This window comes from Rhinolophus ferrumequinum, chromosome 8 (genome assembly GCF_004115265.2).
Source record: "Rhinolophus ferrumequinum isolate MPI-CBG mRhiFer1 chromosome 8, mRhiFer1_v1.p, whole genome shotgun sequence".
In the NCBI taxonomy this organism is placed as follows: Eukaryota; Metazoa; Chordata; class Mammalia; order Chiroptera; family Rhinolophidae; genus Rhinolophus; species Rhinolophus ferrumequinum.
In genome coordinates, this window is record NC_046291.1 from 38,522,060 (window position 1) to 38,536,295 (window position 14,236).

The 14,236-nt window shown below is 37.2% G+C and overlaps 1 protein-coding gene across 1 annotated transcript in view; it reads right to left on the bottom strand.

The window, feature by feature from the left end:
- Positions 1 to 1,127: 1,127 nt before the first annotated feature.
- MFSD6 (major facilitator superfamily domain containing 6) overlaps positions 1,128 to 14,236 on the bottom strand; it is a 61,495-nt gene continuing 48,386 nt past the window's right edge. The window contains exons 4-7 of the mRNA XM_033111858.1: positions 7,632 to 7,793; positions 6,611 to 6,709; positions 5,123 to 5,400; positions 1,128 to 3,135 (exon numbers count right to left, since the gene is read on the bottom strand). Of these exons, the coding sequence (XP_032967749.1) occupies positions 2,932 to 3,135; positions 5,123 to 5,400; positions 6,611 to 6,709; positions 7,632 to 7,793 (743 nt within the window). The 3' untranslated portion in view covers positions 1,128 to 2,931. The remainder of the gene's footprint in view (positions 3,136 to 5,122; positions 5,401 to 6,610; positions 6,710 to 7,631; positions 7,794 to 14,236) is intronic.

Here is a 14,236-nt window from a genome sequence, read left to right on the forward strand (position 1 = left end):
TTGTCCCTGTGTACTAAAGGACAGAAGAATTCCCGAATGGAAAGTCACCTTTGACTTCCCTACTGTCAACTCTGTCACAGCATGCCCTCATCTTCACAGAATGTTAACCTAAGGGTCTATCTTTTCACACTGAAGATGAGGAAACAGGCTCAGCGATCTCCCAAAGGCGATTTCATCCCCTGTACCTTCACAGTTCAATATGGTAGCCATGAACCACATATGGCTGTTTAAATAAGAATGCTAATTCCTCAGGTGCACTAGCTACACTGCAGTGCTGACAGCCACCTGCAGCTAATGGGTACCATTCCGGACGGTGCTGCTCTACAAAGTTAGCTTTGGTCCCATCACTAAGCTGTGTTCCCTCCAGAATCCTACTGAAAGTGGGGATAGTGATAAGGACAAAATGATAATCTCAGCACCTAACAAGCACCCAGTAACTATGGGTGCGGTTCACTGCTGAACTCCAGATTGGCTGTAAGAAATACTGCTGAAGTGATGTCCCAGCGCCAGCAGCAGCTCCAACCCCAGGAGTATTGGGAGAACTGCAAATCAGAGGGAAGCGCTTAGCTAACTGCTTCATATGGCCAGTAAAGCAGCACTTTTCTTCCTATGACTTGTTTAGGCTTTACATGAGGTTTACTGGCTAATGGAGATACATGTATTATAATGTATTATTCTACTTACGGCTTTGAGTAATAGTTTAATAATTACCAACTAAGTTCTTTGGATCCATACAAGCTTAGCACTTTGGGCAGTTCATTCACTTTTTCTATAATCACAGGGGAAAGAGTATGAAATAAGTCATTAAGGCAGTGATTACCAGCCTGGGCTTTGTGACACCCTGGGGTATTTCCATGGAATCTCAAGGCGGGGGTTATAAAATTCTCAAATCAAAATTTAATTTGAATTCACTTTAATATTTTTTAAAATGCCACTTTGAAGAAAGGAAGAAAAAGTCACAAAGTCCACAAACCCATGAATGTGTCTAAAAGGCTGGAAATTACTGCATTATTGAATCAGCTTTCACAGTAAATGTTTCATAACAAAGCCCTGTTGAATCTGGTCTTATCCATTACAGAGTAAAGTACTTCTATTTGTCTGGTCACATCTTTATCATTTAAGAAATGTTTAAAAATGGTATTTATTTTTATTTCAACATATCAACTGTGCATTTCCAAAACAGCAGGCTTTTCAAAGGAATAAATCAGAACTGTAAACACAAGATACAGTATAAGTTTTTGACTTCCTACAGTCAGTTTCACAAATCCACATACTGTACATTCATAGGTGAGGTTCAGCCTATTACCCATTTCTTTATTTCTATAATTACATAAGCATAATAAATACATCTGATTTTTAAAGGTCACTTAAAATGAGTCATGATAATTTATATTACAGTACATTTCAATTCAAGTGCAAAAATAACTATTTGCTTAATTCAATTTCTTTCCGTTATTTTTAAGCTGTGTTTTGTGGTGAAGCTAGATATCCAAGTGTAGAATTTCTTCTCCCAGATGCAGTTTGGGGCAGAAGTATGGTATCATGGAGAAGCCCTCACTTTACAACTGATCCCTGTTTAATCAGGGTCAGAGGGTAAAGTGAGTTGCTCCTTTTTAACTCTGTTCTTTTGTCTCTCCTGGCTCATCCACAGCTATTATACGCACAATAATTGACCTTCATTCACTAAAGCAGTATTCCCTTTCCATAGCCCTCCCCCAAGGCTTCCTATTAACCTCAGCTTTCATTTTTAGCAGCAAGCGTAATGTGTGCTTCACCCAGCCATTGTTCTGACAGTAGCTGTCATGTTTACATACCCACATCTGAACGGTCCAGTGTCTGACTGTGTCCTCAAAGGAAAGAATACACTGATATGTATTTCTTTAGTCATTGGAAAGTACAGTTACTTCTTATTCCTGTCCTTTCCATTCCTGGTTTCCTATTCAACACCTTTTACCCCTCACCAAAAACAAAACAAAAACTGACCCATTATGTAATTTTTAAAAATTGCATCCCTTTCCCAGGCACTTAAATCTTATACTGTTATTTGTAAATAGTACTGCTAAATTAAAGAAACTCTTAGGAATTCAGTGAGTTTTAAAAATTCCATCAACTAAGTAGAGCCTGAATCACTATAAAATTATAAATAGTGATATCGGCTATTTACAGTATCAATATATTTAGTAAACCCTCGTCTACCAGGCCACAGGATACTAAGTTGGTTAGTTTATTTGGAATATTCCTTCCTCTGGTCTTAAAGCCCATTTAAAACAAAAGGCATTTTAAAGCTCAGCTTAGCTTGCAGTTGTCAATAACAGCTTTTGCTCAAAGAATTGACTATTTTCATTATATACCATACACATATAAAAATATATTTGCTAGAGATATGCCAAGTTTCTGATTAAACTTTTTCCCTTTTTTAAACAAAAGCATATACTCTACTTTTATCTGCTTACTGTATTTAAATCTTTTTAAATGGTTCTCGTTAAGAGGAACAAAATTATAAGTGTATTCTGTTTCTTCCCAGTTTGCATTAAGAACCAAATAATTAGAATAAATAATCAGAAGAGGGATGTTATATCAGCACTTACCTCGAAACACTTTCTTTCCCTCCACTTACTTAGTGTAACTGCTGGTTGCAATTCTCCCTGCCCTGGCAGAGAAGTCCTGTAGTCCTTAACCTAACCAACCAAGTCCTCATTGAACGCCATTTCCCTTCAGTGATTCCGGTGGGAGTATGGAAGGTAAGCTGTTTCTGCCAATATGTACTGTAGCTCCTATGTGTGTGTTTCCACGTTAATGAGTTCAGGTATTTAGAAGCGTGTGTGGTGCTATGCTCCTCAAGTTGAGGCATGTCCAGGGTTTGGGGCACCTCTGCCTCTGTCCTGGCAGAGGAGCCCAGTTCCATGCAGGGTGTGAAATGAGCAGGACCCCTCAGTGTCCCCCAGAAGCAGGCTGAGCCTGCTGGTCCTCACTTTCCTTTGCAGTCTGGTCCACACTGGGGAGAACAGGGCTGCTCTGCATCTGAGATGCTGCTGCTTGAGGGGATGGCTGGTTTCTGGATGGGTCAGAGGAAATCTCACATGGGACAGGCTGGGCTCCGCCAGCTGGAGAATCTCTCCGATTCTCACTGGTCTCCTGGCAGGAACAAAACAAGAGACGCCTCATGGTCAGTGCTAGCAAATAAATGCAACACTTTTTATATGCTTCCCAGTAAGATATAGGAAACATGGGGAGGTCATCATCAAGTGACCACTCCAGGGAACAAGTAATAGAAGAATAAGGATAGAATGTCTTACCTTTCATCTCTTTTCCGACATGCAACTGCCAAAGCCGCATGAAAAATACAAACACTATAAGCACACATATCTTGTGGGTAAAGGAACATTACTACCAAAGTGCCTGTTACTACTAGGCAAACAATTTACATTAACAAATATTTACTGAGTCCCCACCAGCCATTGTGGCAAGTCACTGGGCAAGCAGTGTGGCATGAAACTCAGGCCACTTGCTGAGACCACAGAATTCAACAGTTGCTAGGCACCTTGTCTAACAGGAAGCAATGCATTCTCCATCTCAGAGACAGGGCCACAAAAGAATATCCTGAAATTAAGAGCCCTATGTATATTTGAGATTTTAAAATATACAGTGAAAGTTAAATAAGACAGAACATCCACATAAAAAAGGGAATGTAAACAAGCACTTATGTAAGCAATTGTAAGGAACTGTGAGTACACACTCCAGCAATCACCCCATGGCGTCTCTGTAAAATGCCACACTGCTGTATTCCATGCCACAGTCATTTTTACAAATCAGGAAACATTTTTAAAATGCGTTTTCCTCTGAATTAGTACCTATCATTTCCAGTAGCTGAGCACCAAAAAACAAATGTTATTTCTTTGATTGATTCCACAATGTAAAAAATAAATAAATAAATCTTACTATAACAGCTTCTTAATAAAAATAACTAAGCCATACCAGCCAGTGTTTATTAAAATTAACATACCAGAAAAAAAATTAATGATACCTAAGCCCGATAGGCTTCTGTGAAAATAAGGATGAGTACCCAAAGTAATAAAAACACTGCTATTCAAGCAAGAGATACCATCCTTTCTTTTGCTTCACCTCCCTGCTTCACATCCTTTATACGCCCCTCTCACCTTGATATTCTCCTTCATGACTAAGCAGAAGATCTGTGTGAGTTTATTGTCTGGATAAATAAATAGCGTCATGCATAGACCAGAATGCATTAAGGTTATCAATGAAGAATGAGATTTGGCTTAAATTACTGAAATATTATGTTAGTTTACAAAGTCATGATAAAGGTAGTTCAAATGTTCAAAAATAGAAGTTACCCAAATTACTTTTTAAGTCTTTCCCCTTTATTTCCTCCCCCTCCTTAAACTACTCTAGGTATAGAGCTGACACGATGCATCAAGTAAAAGGAAATGATTAACATAAACACAAGGAAGTGGACTCATTACTTTGGCCAAACTGTTCAGAGAAGTCACACTTAATCATTTTCCAAAGGCAGAATACAGCTTTAGTTACAATTACCCACACTCTTTTATCAACATGATTTACTTGACTCAGGAGAGATCACATCTCTTAGGACAAGAAAAATTACACTTTTTATTTTTCATGTAGGGCCTCGAGCAAAACCACACTTCCACTGAGTTAGGTGTCATTATTAGACCCACACAGTGGCTCAGGGTACTCATTAATTCATCAAATATTTATTAAGATCCTATTATATATAATGTCCCCACTAGAATTTTAGAATCACAGCGATTAGTGCCCCCAAAGCAAGAACCATATTTTTCCTTTGCAACTGCAACTGGTATCTGACAACACTGAAATTTTAAGGAAATATACAAAATTAGAATAGATATATTCAACACTTTCAAGAAGTGTCTTCTCTGTGAAACCGTCCTCAACTCCATAAGGCAGAATTTTCCCTCTGTGGAATCCTGTACACACTCCAGAATGCACTTGTCACAGAGCACTGAAATTATTTGTCTGCATGTTTGTCTCCCGCCCCAGACCTTCCATAACCTCACTGAGGGAATAACTGAATAATTGAAACACTGGGCACACTTAAGGGCGGCCAACAGAGGGACTTTACCTGTAACGGCTGTATCTCAGAAGCATGGCTGTCCCTTGCGAGCTGCATCATCTCTTTAATTTGGTAGAGTGCGTAGACAAAGGTCACCCAGGGAGAGGAACTGACCCCCCAGGCTGGCTTGTTCACATCCTCTTGTTCTTCCTGGTGCTTGGTTTTCTTGGGTGGAAGTCTGGGCTCAATGCGTGGCATGTCTTCTGTCTGTTGCTGTACCAAGTCGATGGTTGCTATGGGAACAGGACTTGATGGAACAGGAATCCTTTCTGCCAACATTGTCTTGTCTAGAGAGAAAATCATGTTTGAATCATTTTTGAGTTTTCTACACATTTAAAAAACATAAAAATAAACAACTAAATAAGCATACAATCCCACAAGCCCATTCTAGTGTGCTTGGCAACGTTAGTAAATTGCTGTATACCAAAGGCTTCTTTACTTGGTCCAAATACTGAGCAAGTGAACATGAGGTTTCTCTTCCAGGGTCTCTTTACATGATTTAATACACATTAACTAATACTTATTTATAAAATGTATTGTTCATTTAACTTAGATATAACATCTGTGGGGCAAAGGTTACAGTGAATGTTGCCTTAGGCCCACTTACAGTATGAGCTTTTAAAGATAAACATCAAAACAGGAATAGCTGTTTTTATTGGCCTTTTACTGAAGACAAGGAGACCAAAGTTATATAAGAGATATGATCCAATTAAGCTTATAAAAGAACAAGAATGAGAAAAACCAGTATTGGTCTTTCTTGCTGAGTAACTTGTTGGGATTAAAATCTATCTCTAGGGTTTCTGTAACAGGCTAGTTTTCCTAACAAAAGCATTTCAGGTACTTGAGGCAAATGCCAGTCAAAGGATAGGACACAAAAGAAAATGAGCTCCATTCTGGAACCTAAGACCTCAGCAGGAATATTTCTACTCTACTGGTTGCCCTTCTTCATAAAACAAAACAAAAATCAAAAAGTTCATTTAAAAAAAGAGTTGAAAATTTGTTCTCATTTAAACATTATATTTGATATAATCTTCTTTCTCTGTAACAACTTTAATGAAGGCTATGCCTAATTGATGGAAAACTTCAAATTTAAAATTTAGACATTTTTTTCAAAGGAAGGTATAATAAAATCATGCAGATTAATACCACTGCCTATCTCTAGTAGTGAAATTACTGCATAGTCTTATACGTATTTAATTTAAATTTTAAATCCCTTTAGAATACCAGAGAAATTTAAAACCAGTACTTCCCCCAGTACCTTGTACCATAAACCAAAACTAGAATATCCCAAGCTATGTAAGACAACAATATTCTTTTCAACACAGTAGGTAGCTCCTCTAGAGCAACAGTACACATGAGTCCGCTGATACACCAGAGACCATCGAGCCCAGCGGGTCATTGTACACTCTGTCGCCACCTCTGGTTTCTGAAGGGTATGCATGGAATTCCCCACGGCTTCAAGCTTTCGAACCACTAAGAAAGAAGAGATATGTTTACCTTCTTCTTCATCTGGCACTGCCAGCCACTGGATCAGGGCAAAGAGGAGCAGAATGACCAGGCAGGCCATGCCGATTCCTCGGAAGGTTGCAGCAGCCCCTGGAAAACAAACAGCACACTCTATAGAGTGATTCCAGGAAATGCAGGTAGCCTTCATGCAAAACGGTCACTGTGCTAAAGTTCAGTACAAAGGCAGCAGAGCTTGGGATGACCCAGAGAATGGCAAATGGCCATTAGCTTCATCAAGTGAAACACACACGGCAGAGTAGGTATCAGGAGACCCAGGTGCTACTACTGGATGTGTCATTGGTCACATTTTAAAACTGCATTTAAAAGGACTGCATCTCGGTGCTTTTCACCGTAGAATTCAGTGGTACTCTCTTCTTCATAAAAACCATTTACTTAACTATTAAACAGTACTACTAATGTGTAATTGGAGCAGCGGAGCTCAAACAGTGCTATAAATTTAGACATTCCTGGGCCCACCTTCCACAGATGACTGAGCAGTTAAGAGCCTAGAGCAGAATAACCTCATCTTCACCTCAACCCCTGTAATTCCAATAAGGGAGATCTGACAGGGATGACAGACTGTTGTCACAGATGTAGTGACATTAGCGAGGCCAGCATATTGCTGGATTTTTCTGGTTCAGGATCTCATGATGGAATACCAACGATGAGTTTTCTTTCCTCTAAAATTATTAAGAGCAGGTTTAGGGTAGTTTATGTCAAAGCAAAAGCCCATGTGCTTACCTCGTTTGTCTGGCTCCTTTGAGGTATCTGTAGCATCTCACTAAGCTGTTAGTCAGAGAAGTGTGCACAGTTACAGGCTGGCTGGAATCACCTTAACTGAAGCACACTGCTTTACCATTTTGACGACCATGAAAGCGAGAAAGAGAATATGACTACTGGAGTTGAGCTTCTGGCAATCTTCAGTAATAATCTGAGTGCTTATTGAGGTGTTGCTGAAAAATCGTTAAGCTTTTGTCATAGGAGAAAGGGAAAAAGAGAAAGCCATTCTTACCAAAGTAATTGACTAACACGCCCCCGATCATGGCACCACAGCCTCTCCCCAAACCCAGGTGAAGGCCCTGCAGGATACCCTGAGCAGACGTCCTCAGCTCAGGGGGAACAGCTGCACTGAGGTAAGAAATGCAGGCTGCCCAGATGGCCGCATGTGTCACTCCTGGAGAGGAAGAAGAACAGGAAGGATTGTCTGGTCAGCACTCCTTAGGTTATTCTTTTTTCAAACGAGCTCTTCATTTAAAATACATGTATATATACACATATATCTATAAAATAAATATATTCATGGTAAAATATGCATAACATAATATTTAACATTTTAACCATTTTTAAGTGTATATTAATAGTTTAGTGGCAGTAAGTACATTCACAATATTCCGCAACGATCACCATCACCCATCTCCAGAACTTCATCATCCCAAACTGAAACTATCCAATAAACAATAACTTCCCCCATGCTTTGGGAACTATCATTCTACTTTCTGTTTCTGTGGATTTGAGTACTCTACCATGTTTCCCCCAAAATAAGACCGGGTCTTAACATTAATTTTTGCTCCATTACGGCTTATTTTCAGGGTATGTCTTATTTTTTCATGTACAACAATCTACATTTATTCAAATACAGTCATGTCATCTTCTTCTGGAACATTGTCATAACGTATTAAATGTGTCCTTCTGGCTGACAATCTTAACTCGGGCTTATTTTCAGGGTAGGTCTTATTTTTGGAGAAATACGGAAGGTGCCACATATAAGTGGAATCATATAGTATTTGTCCTTTTGTGTCTGGCTTATTTCACTCAGCTGAATGTCTTTCAAAGTTCATCCATGTTTCAGTATGTGTCCAAATTCTGCCTTCTTAAGGCTAATATTCCATTATATGTAGATAACACATTTTGTCTATCCATTCATCTATTGATGGACATGTGGGTTGTTTCCACCTGTTGGCTAGTATTGTGAATGCTGCTGCTGTGAAAATTGGTGCACCAACTATCTGTTTGAGTCCCTGCTGTCAATTCTTTTGGGTATATACCTAGAAGTGGAATTAATAGGTCATATGGGTAATAATATATCTGACACTTTGAGGAATGCCTAAGTGTTTTCCACAATAGCGGCACCATTTTACATTCCCACCAGAAATGCACAGGAGTTCCAATTTCTCCACATCCTCTCCAGTAGGTATTGTCCATGTTTTTCATAATAGCAATAATGGATATGAAGGGTATCTCACTGTAGTTTTGATTTGTATTCCTTAATGACTAGTGTGAGGCTGAGCATCTTTTTTTATTTTTGTATTTATTGGCCATTTGTATATCTTTTCTGGACAAATGCCTATTCAAATCCTTTGCCCATTTTTAAATTGAGTTGTTAGGTTTTTGTTTTTGTTTTTTTGGCTGTTGAGTTGTAGGAGCTCTTTATATATTTTGTGTATTAACCTCTTATTGGGCACCTATTTTGACATTAAGATTATTTCCAATTTTTTCCATTATAATTAGCACCATGATTAACACTGTTGGAGATACAGCTTTTTACATATCTTAGCTTATTTACATTGGCTATAATTCTACAAGTGGGGTTAATGATCCAAAGGATATAGCAATTTTTATGCCTTTTAACACATAGTTCTAATTTGTTTTCCAAAAGAGTGTAGAGACCATTTACAATTATTCATTACCTGTTTCACTATTTCTTCATCATTTATTAGGAAGGAGGGAAGGATAAAGATAGCAGGTTATTTTAATGTATAGCAACTGTGCATTTTCTGAATTTAAATCTTTATTAAAGCACTGCTTTAACTGTATTAAAAAGATAATGACACAAGATATACAAGAAATATAGAGAAAGGAAGCCAAACACAACACTGCAGAAAGTCATCAGCATACAAGAGAAGAGAGCAAGAGAATAAAGGTGAGAAAAACTGTAACAACAATCAGAAAACAATAAAATGTCAGTAACTATATACCTATCAATAATCACTTTAAATGGATTAAATGCTCCAATTAATGGATGAATGGATAAAGAAGATGTGGTACATATATACAATGAAATATTAGTCATAAAAAAAGAATGAAATCTTACCATTTGCAACAACATGGATGGACCTAGAAGGTATTATGCTAAGTGAAATACGTCAGACAAAGATAAATACCATACGATTTCACTTTTATGTGGAATTTAAAAAACAAAAAACAGACTCATAGGTACAGAGAACAAACTGATGGTTGCCAGATGGGCGCGGGGTTAGCGGATGGGTGAAAAAGGTGAAGGGATTAAGAAGTACAAATTGGCAGTTACAAAATAGTCATGGATTTGTAAAGTACAGCATAGGGAATATACTTAATTGTAATAACTATATATGGTGTCAGGTGGGTGCAAGACTTACCGAGGGGAATACCTCGTAAATTCTATAAATGTCTAACCACTATGTTGTACACCTGAAACTAATATACTGAATGTCAACTGTGATGTAAAAAAAAAAAAAAAAGGAAACATCTTGAGTAAGATACTTAACCCTTCTGTATTTCAATTTCAATAAATTATAAAACAAATAAAAGATAATGACACAACAGGTTTTATAAATGGAAGGGATTAAGAAATCATCTGGTTCTGCCTAGATTAGTCATGGACTTCCTCCCTCAAAAATAATCTCATTTGGAGATAATATCATCAGAAACTCTTTTTTTTAAGTGCAAAAACAATTATTTATATTTAGCATTAGTTGTTAACATTCCAAACTAATCTTTAATGAAAAAAGAACATTTTACTGCTTGATCTTATGCAGACTATGCTAGTTTTGTTTTTTTCTTTTTCTTTTTTTTAGTTTCAGGTGTACAAAACAATGTAATAGATATTTATCATTTATATCCCTCACACAGTGATAACCCCCCTCCCCCAATCTACTACCCCTCTGACATCGCATACAGCCATTGCACTTCCACTGTCTCTATTCCTAATGCTGTACTCTACTTCTTGTAACCATATATATATATATATATATATATATATATATATATATATGACATTCAGTATATATTTTATTATTTTTTTTTTAGTTGACATTCATTATTGTTCAGCTTCAGCTTCAGGTGTACAGTGCAGGGATCAGGCATCTACATCATCCCTAATATGGTCTCCCTAAAGTTGTCTCCCTAATATGACAAGTGTCCATTGGATACCCTACAAAATCTTTACCACATTATTGATTACATTCCCCAAATTGACTTTTGTATCTTCGTGGCCACCTTGTGGTTACCGATTGTGCTTTCTAATCCCCTCACCTTCCCCCTTATCCCCACCCCCCTTCCCATCTAGCAACCCTCAGTTTTTCCTCTATGTCTCTGAGACTGTTTCTGATTAGTTCATTCATTTATTCTTTTCTTTAGATTCCACATATAAGCGAAATCATATGGTATTTCTCTTTCTCTGTCTGACTTCTTCCACTTATCATAATGTTCTCTAGGTCCATCCATGTTGTTGCAAATGGTAAGATTTCATTCTTCTTTATGGCTGCGTAATACTCCATTGTATAAATGTACCACAGTTTCTTAATCCAGTTATCTACCAGTTGGTTGTTTCCATGTTTTGGCTATTGTGTATAGTGCTGCAATAAACACGGGTGCATAAATTTTTTCAAATTAGAGTTTTGGATTTCTCCGGATAGATACCTAGGAGTGGAATTGCTGGGTTATAAGATAGTTCCATTTTCAGTTTTTTGAGATACCTCCATGCTGTTTTCCATAGTGGCTGTACCAATCTGGAATCCCACCAACAGTGCACAAGGGTTCCCTTTTCTCTACATCCTCGCCAGCACTTGCTGTTTGTTGATTTATTGATGATAGCCATTTTGACTGGGGTGAGGTGGTATCTCACTGTGGTTTTTATTATTTCTCTAATGATTAGTGAGGTTGAGCATTTTTTCATATGTCTGTTTTTCATCTGTATGTCCTCCTTCGAAAAATGTCTCCATGTCCTCTGCTCATTTTTTAATTGGGTTGTTTGTTTTCTTGGAGTTGAATTGAGTGAGATTTTTATAAATTTGGGATATTAACCTCTTATCAGATATATCATTGGCAAATATCTTCTCCCATTCAGTAGGATCCCTTTTTGTTTTATTGATGGTTTCTTTTGCTGTGGAAAAAAACTTTTTAGTTTGATGTAATCCCACATGTTTATATTTTCCTCTTACTTCCCTTGCCCAAGTGGATATATCCATAAAAATCTTACTCCGGGTAATGTCTGTAAACTTTCTTCCTATATTTTCTTCTAGGAGTTTTATGGTTCCAGATCTTACATTTAAGTCTTTAATCCATTTTGAATTTATTCTTGTATATGGTATAAGGAGGTGGTCCAGCTTCATTTTTTCGCATGTGTCTGTCCAGGTTTCCTAGCACCATTTATTGAATAGACTCTCTTTACACCACCGTAAATTCTTGCTTCCATTGTCGTAAATTAAATGAACATATAGGCATGGATTTATTTCTGGGCTCTCTCTTCTGTTCCATTGATCTGTGTGTCTGTTTTTATGCCAGTACCATGCTGTTTTGATTACTGTAGCCTTGTAGTATAATTTGATGTCAGGTATTGTTGTACCTCCCACTTTGTTTTTATTCTCAAGATTGCCGAGGCTATCCAGGGTCTTTTATGGTTCCATATAAATTTTTAGGATTATATGTTCTATTTCTGTGAAAAATGTCCTTGGTAGTTTGATACGAATTGCGTTGAATCTGTATATTGCCTTAGGCAGTATGGACATTTTAACGATATTAATTCTTCCTATCCGTGAGCATGGTATGTGTTTCCATCTATTTGTATCTTCTTTAATTTCCCTCTTCAGTATCTTATAATTTTCTGAGTACTGATCTTTTACTTCTTTGGTTAGATTTATTCCTAGGTATTTTATAGTCTTTGAAGCAATTGTAAATGGGATTGTTTTCTTAATTTCTCCTTCTGATATTTTATTATTGGTATATACAAATGCAACTGATTTCTGCATATTAATTTTGTATCCTGATACTTTACTAAATTCATTTATCAGTTCTAATAGTTTTTTCATGGAGTCTTTAGTGTTCTCTATATAGTATCATGTCATCTGCATATAATGACAGTTTTATTTCCTCATTACCAATTTGGATGTCTTTTATTTCTTTTTCTTGTCTGATTGCTGTGCCTAGAACTTCCAGAACTATGTTGAATAGAAGTGGAGAAAGTGAGCAACCTTGCCTTGTTCCTGATCTTAAGGAGAACGGTTTTAGCTTTTCCCCATTGAGTATGATATTAGCTATGGGTTTTTCATATATGGCCTTTATTATGTTGAGATATGGTCCCTCTATTTCCACTTTCTTAAGAGTTTTTATCATAAATGGTGCTGGATTTTGTCAAATGCTTTTTCTGCATTTATTGATAAGATCATGTGATTTTTATTTTTCATTTTGTTAATGTGGTGTATCACATTAATTGATTTGCGGATGTTGAACCACCCTTGCATACCAGGGATGAATCCCACTTGATCATGGTGTATGATCTTTTTAATGTATTGCTGAATTCTGTTCGCTAATAGTTTGTTGAGGATTTTTGCATTTATGTTCATTAGGGATATCGGCCTGTAGTTTTCTTTTTTTGTAACGTCTTTGTCTGATTTTGGGATCAGGGTGATAGTGGCCTCCTAAAAAGTGTTTGGGAGCCTTCTCTCCTTCTGGATTTTTTGGAATAGTTTGAGGAGAATAGGTGATAATTTTTTTTGAATGTTTTATAAAATTCACCTGTAAAGCCATCTGGTCCAGGGCTTTTTTTGTTGGGAGCTTGTCAATTACTGATTCAATTTCCCTGATGGTAATCAGTCTATTCAGGTTTTCCTTTTCTTCTTGAGTTAGCCGTGGAAGGTTGTATGCTTCTAGAAAATTGTCCATTTCTTCCAGATTTTCTAATTTGTTGGCATATAGTTGCTCATAGTAATTTCTTAAAATTTTTTGTATTTCTGTGGTGTCTGTTGTTACTTCTCCTCTTTCAGATTTTATTAATTTGGGTCCTCTCTTTTTTTTGATTAGTCTGGCTAAAGGTTTTTCGATTTTGTTTATCTTCTTTAAAAACCAGCTCTTGGATTCATTGATCTTTTGTATTGTTTTTCTGGTCTCTATTTCATTTTATTCATCAGAAACTCTTAATCTATGTTTTGGAAAATTAAACTAAAAGATTAATATAAAGTTAAGATTTAATCTGGCTTTAGTCTGCTTTTAGCCAAAATGGAATTAACAGGGACTGGATTTACCTTCCTTTCTGAAACAACCAAAACCTGGACAAAATATATGAAACAATAGTTCCCAAGACACGGGACATCAGCAACAAGGACAGTAATATCTGAGAGACAGAAAACAAATGAGGAGCCCCAGTTTACTACCTGGTTAGAGTTTGAAAGCTGGAAGGCATAGAGGAGGATCCACTGAGTTGAGAAGGTGGAGCTGTCAGTCCGGGGAGACCAAGGCAGCTAGAGTTTCAGGTGAGAGTACCAGAGAGGAGAGAGCTTCACAGAGACGGACTGCAGAAATCTGCAGATGATTTCCCTCAATATTCAGCAGAGTACTGATCAGCAAAAGCATGTGTAGAAATTC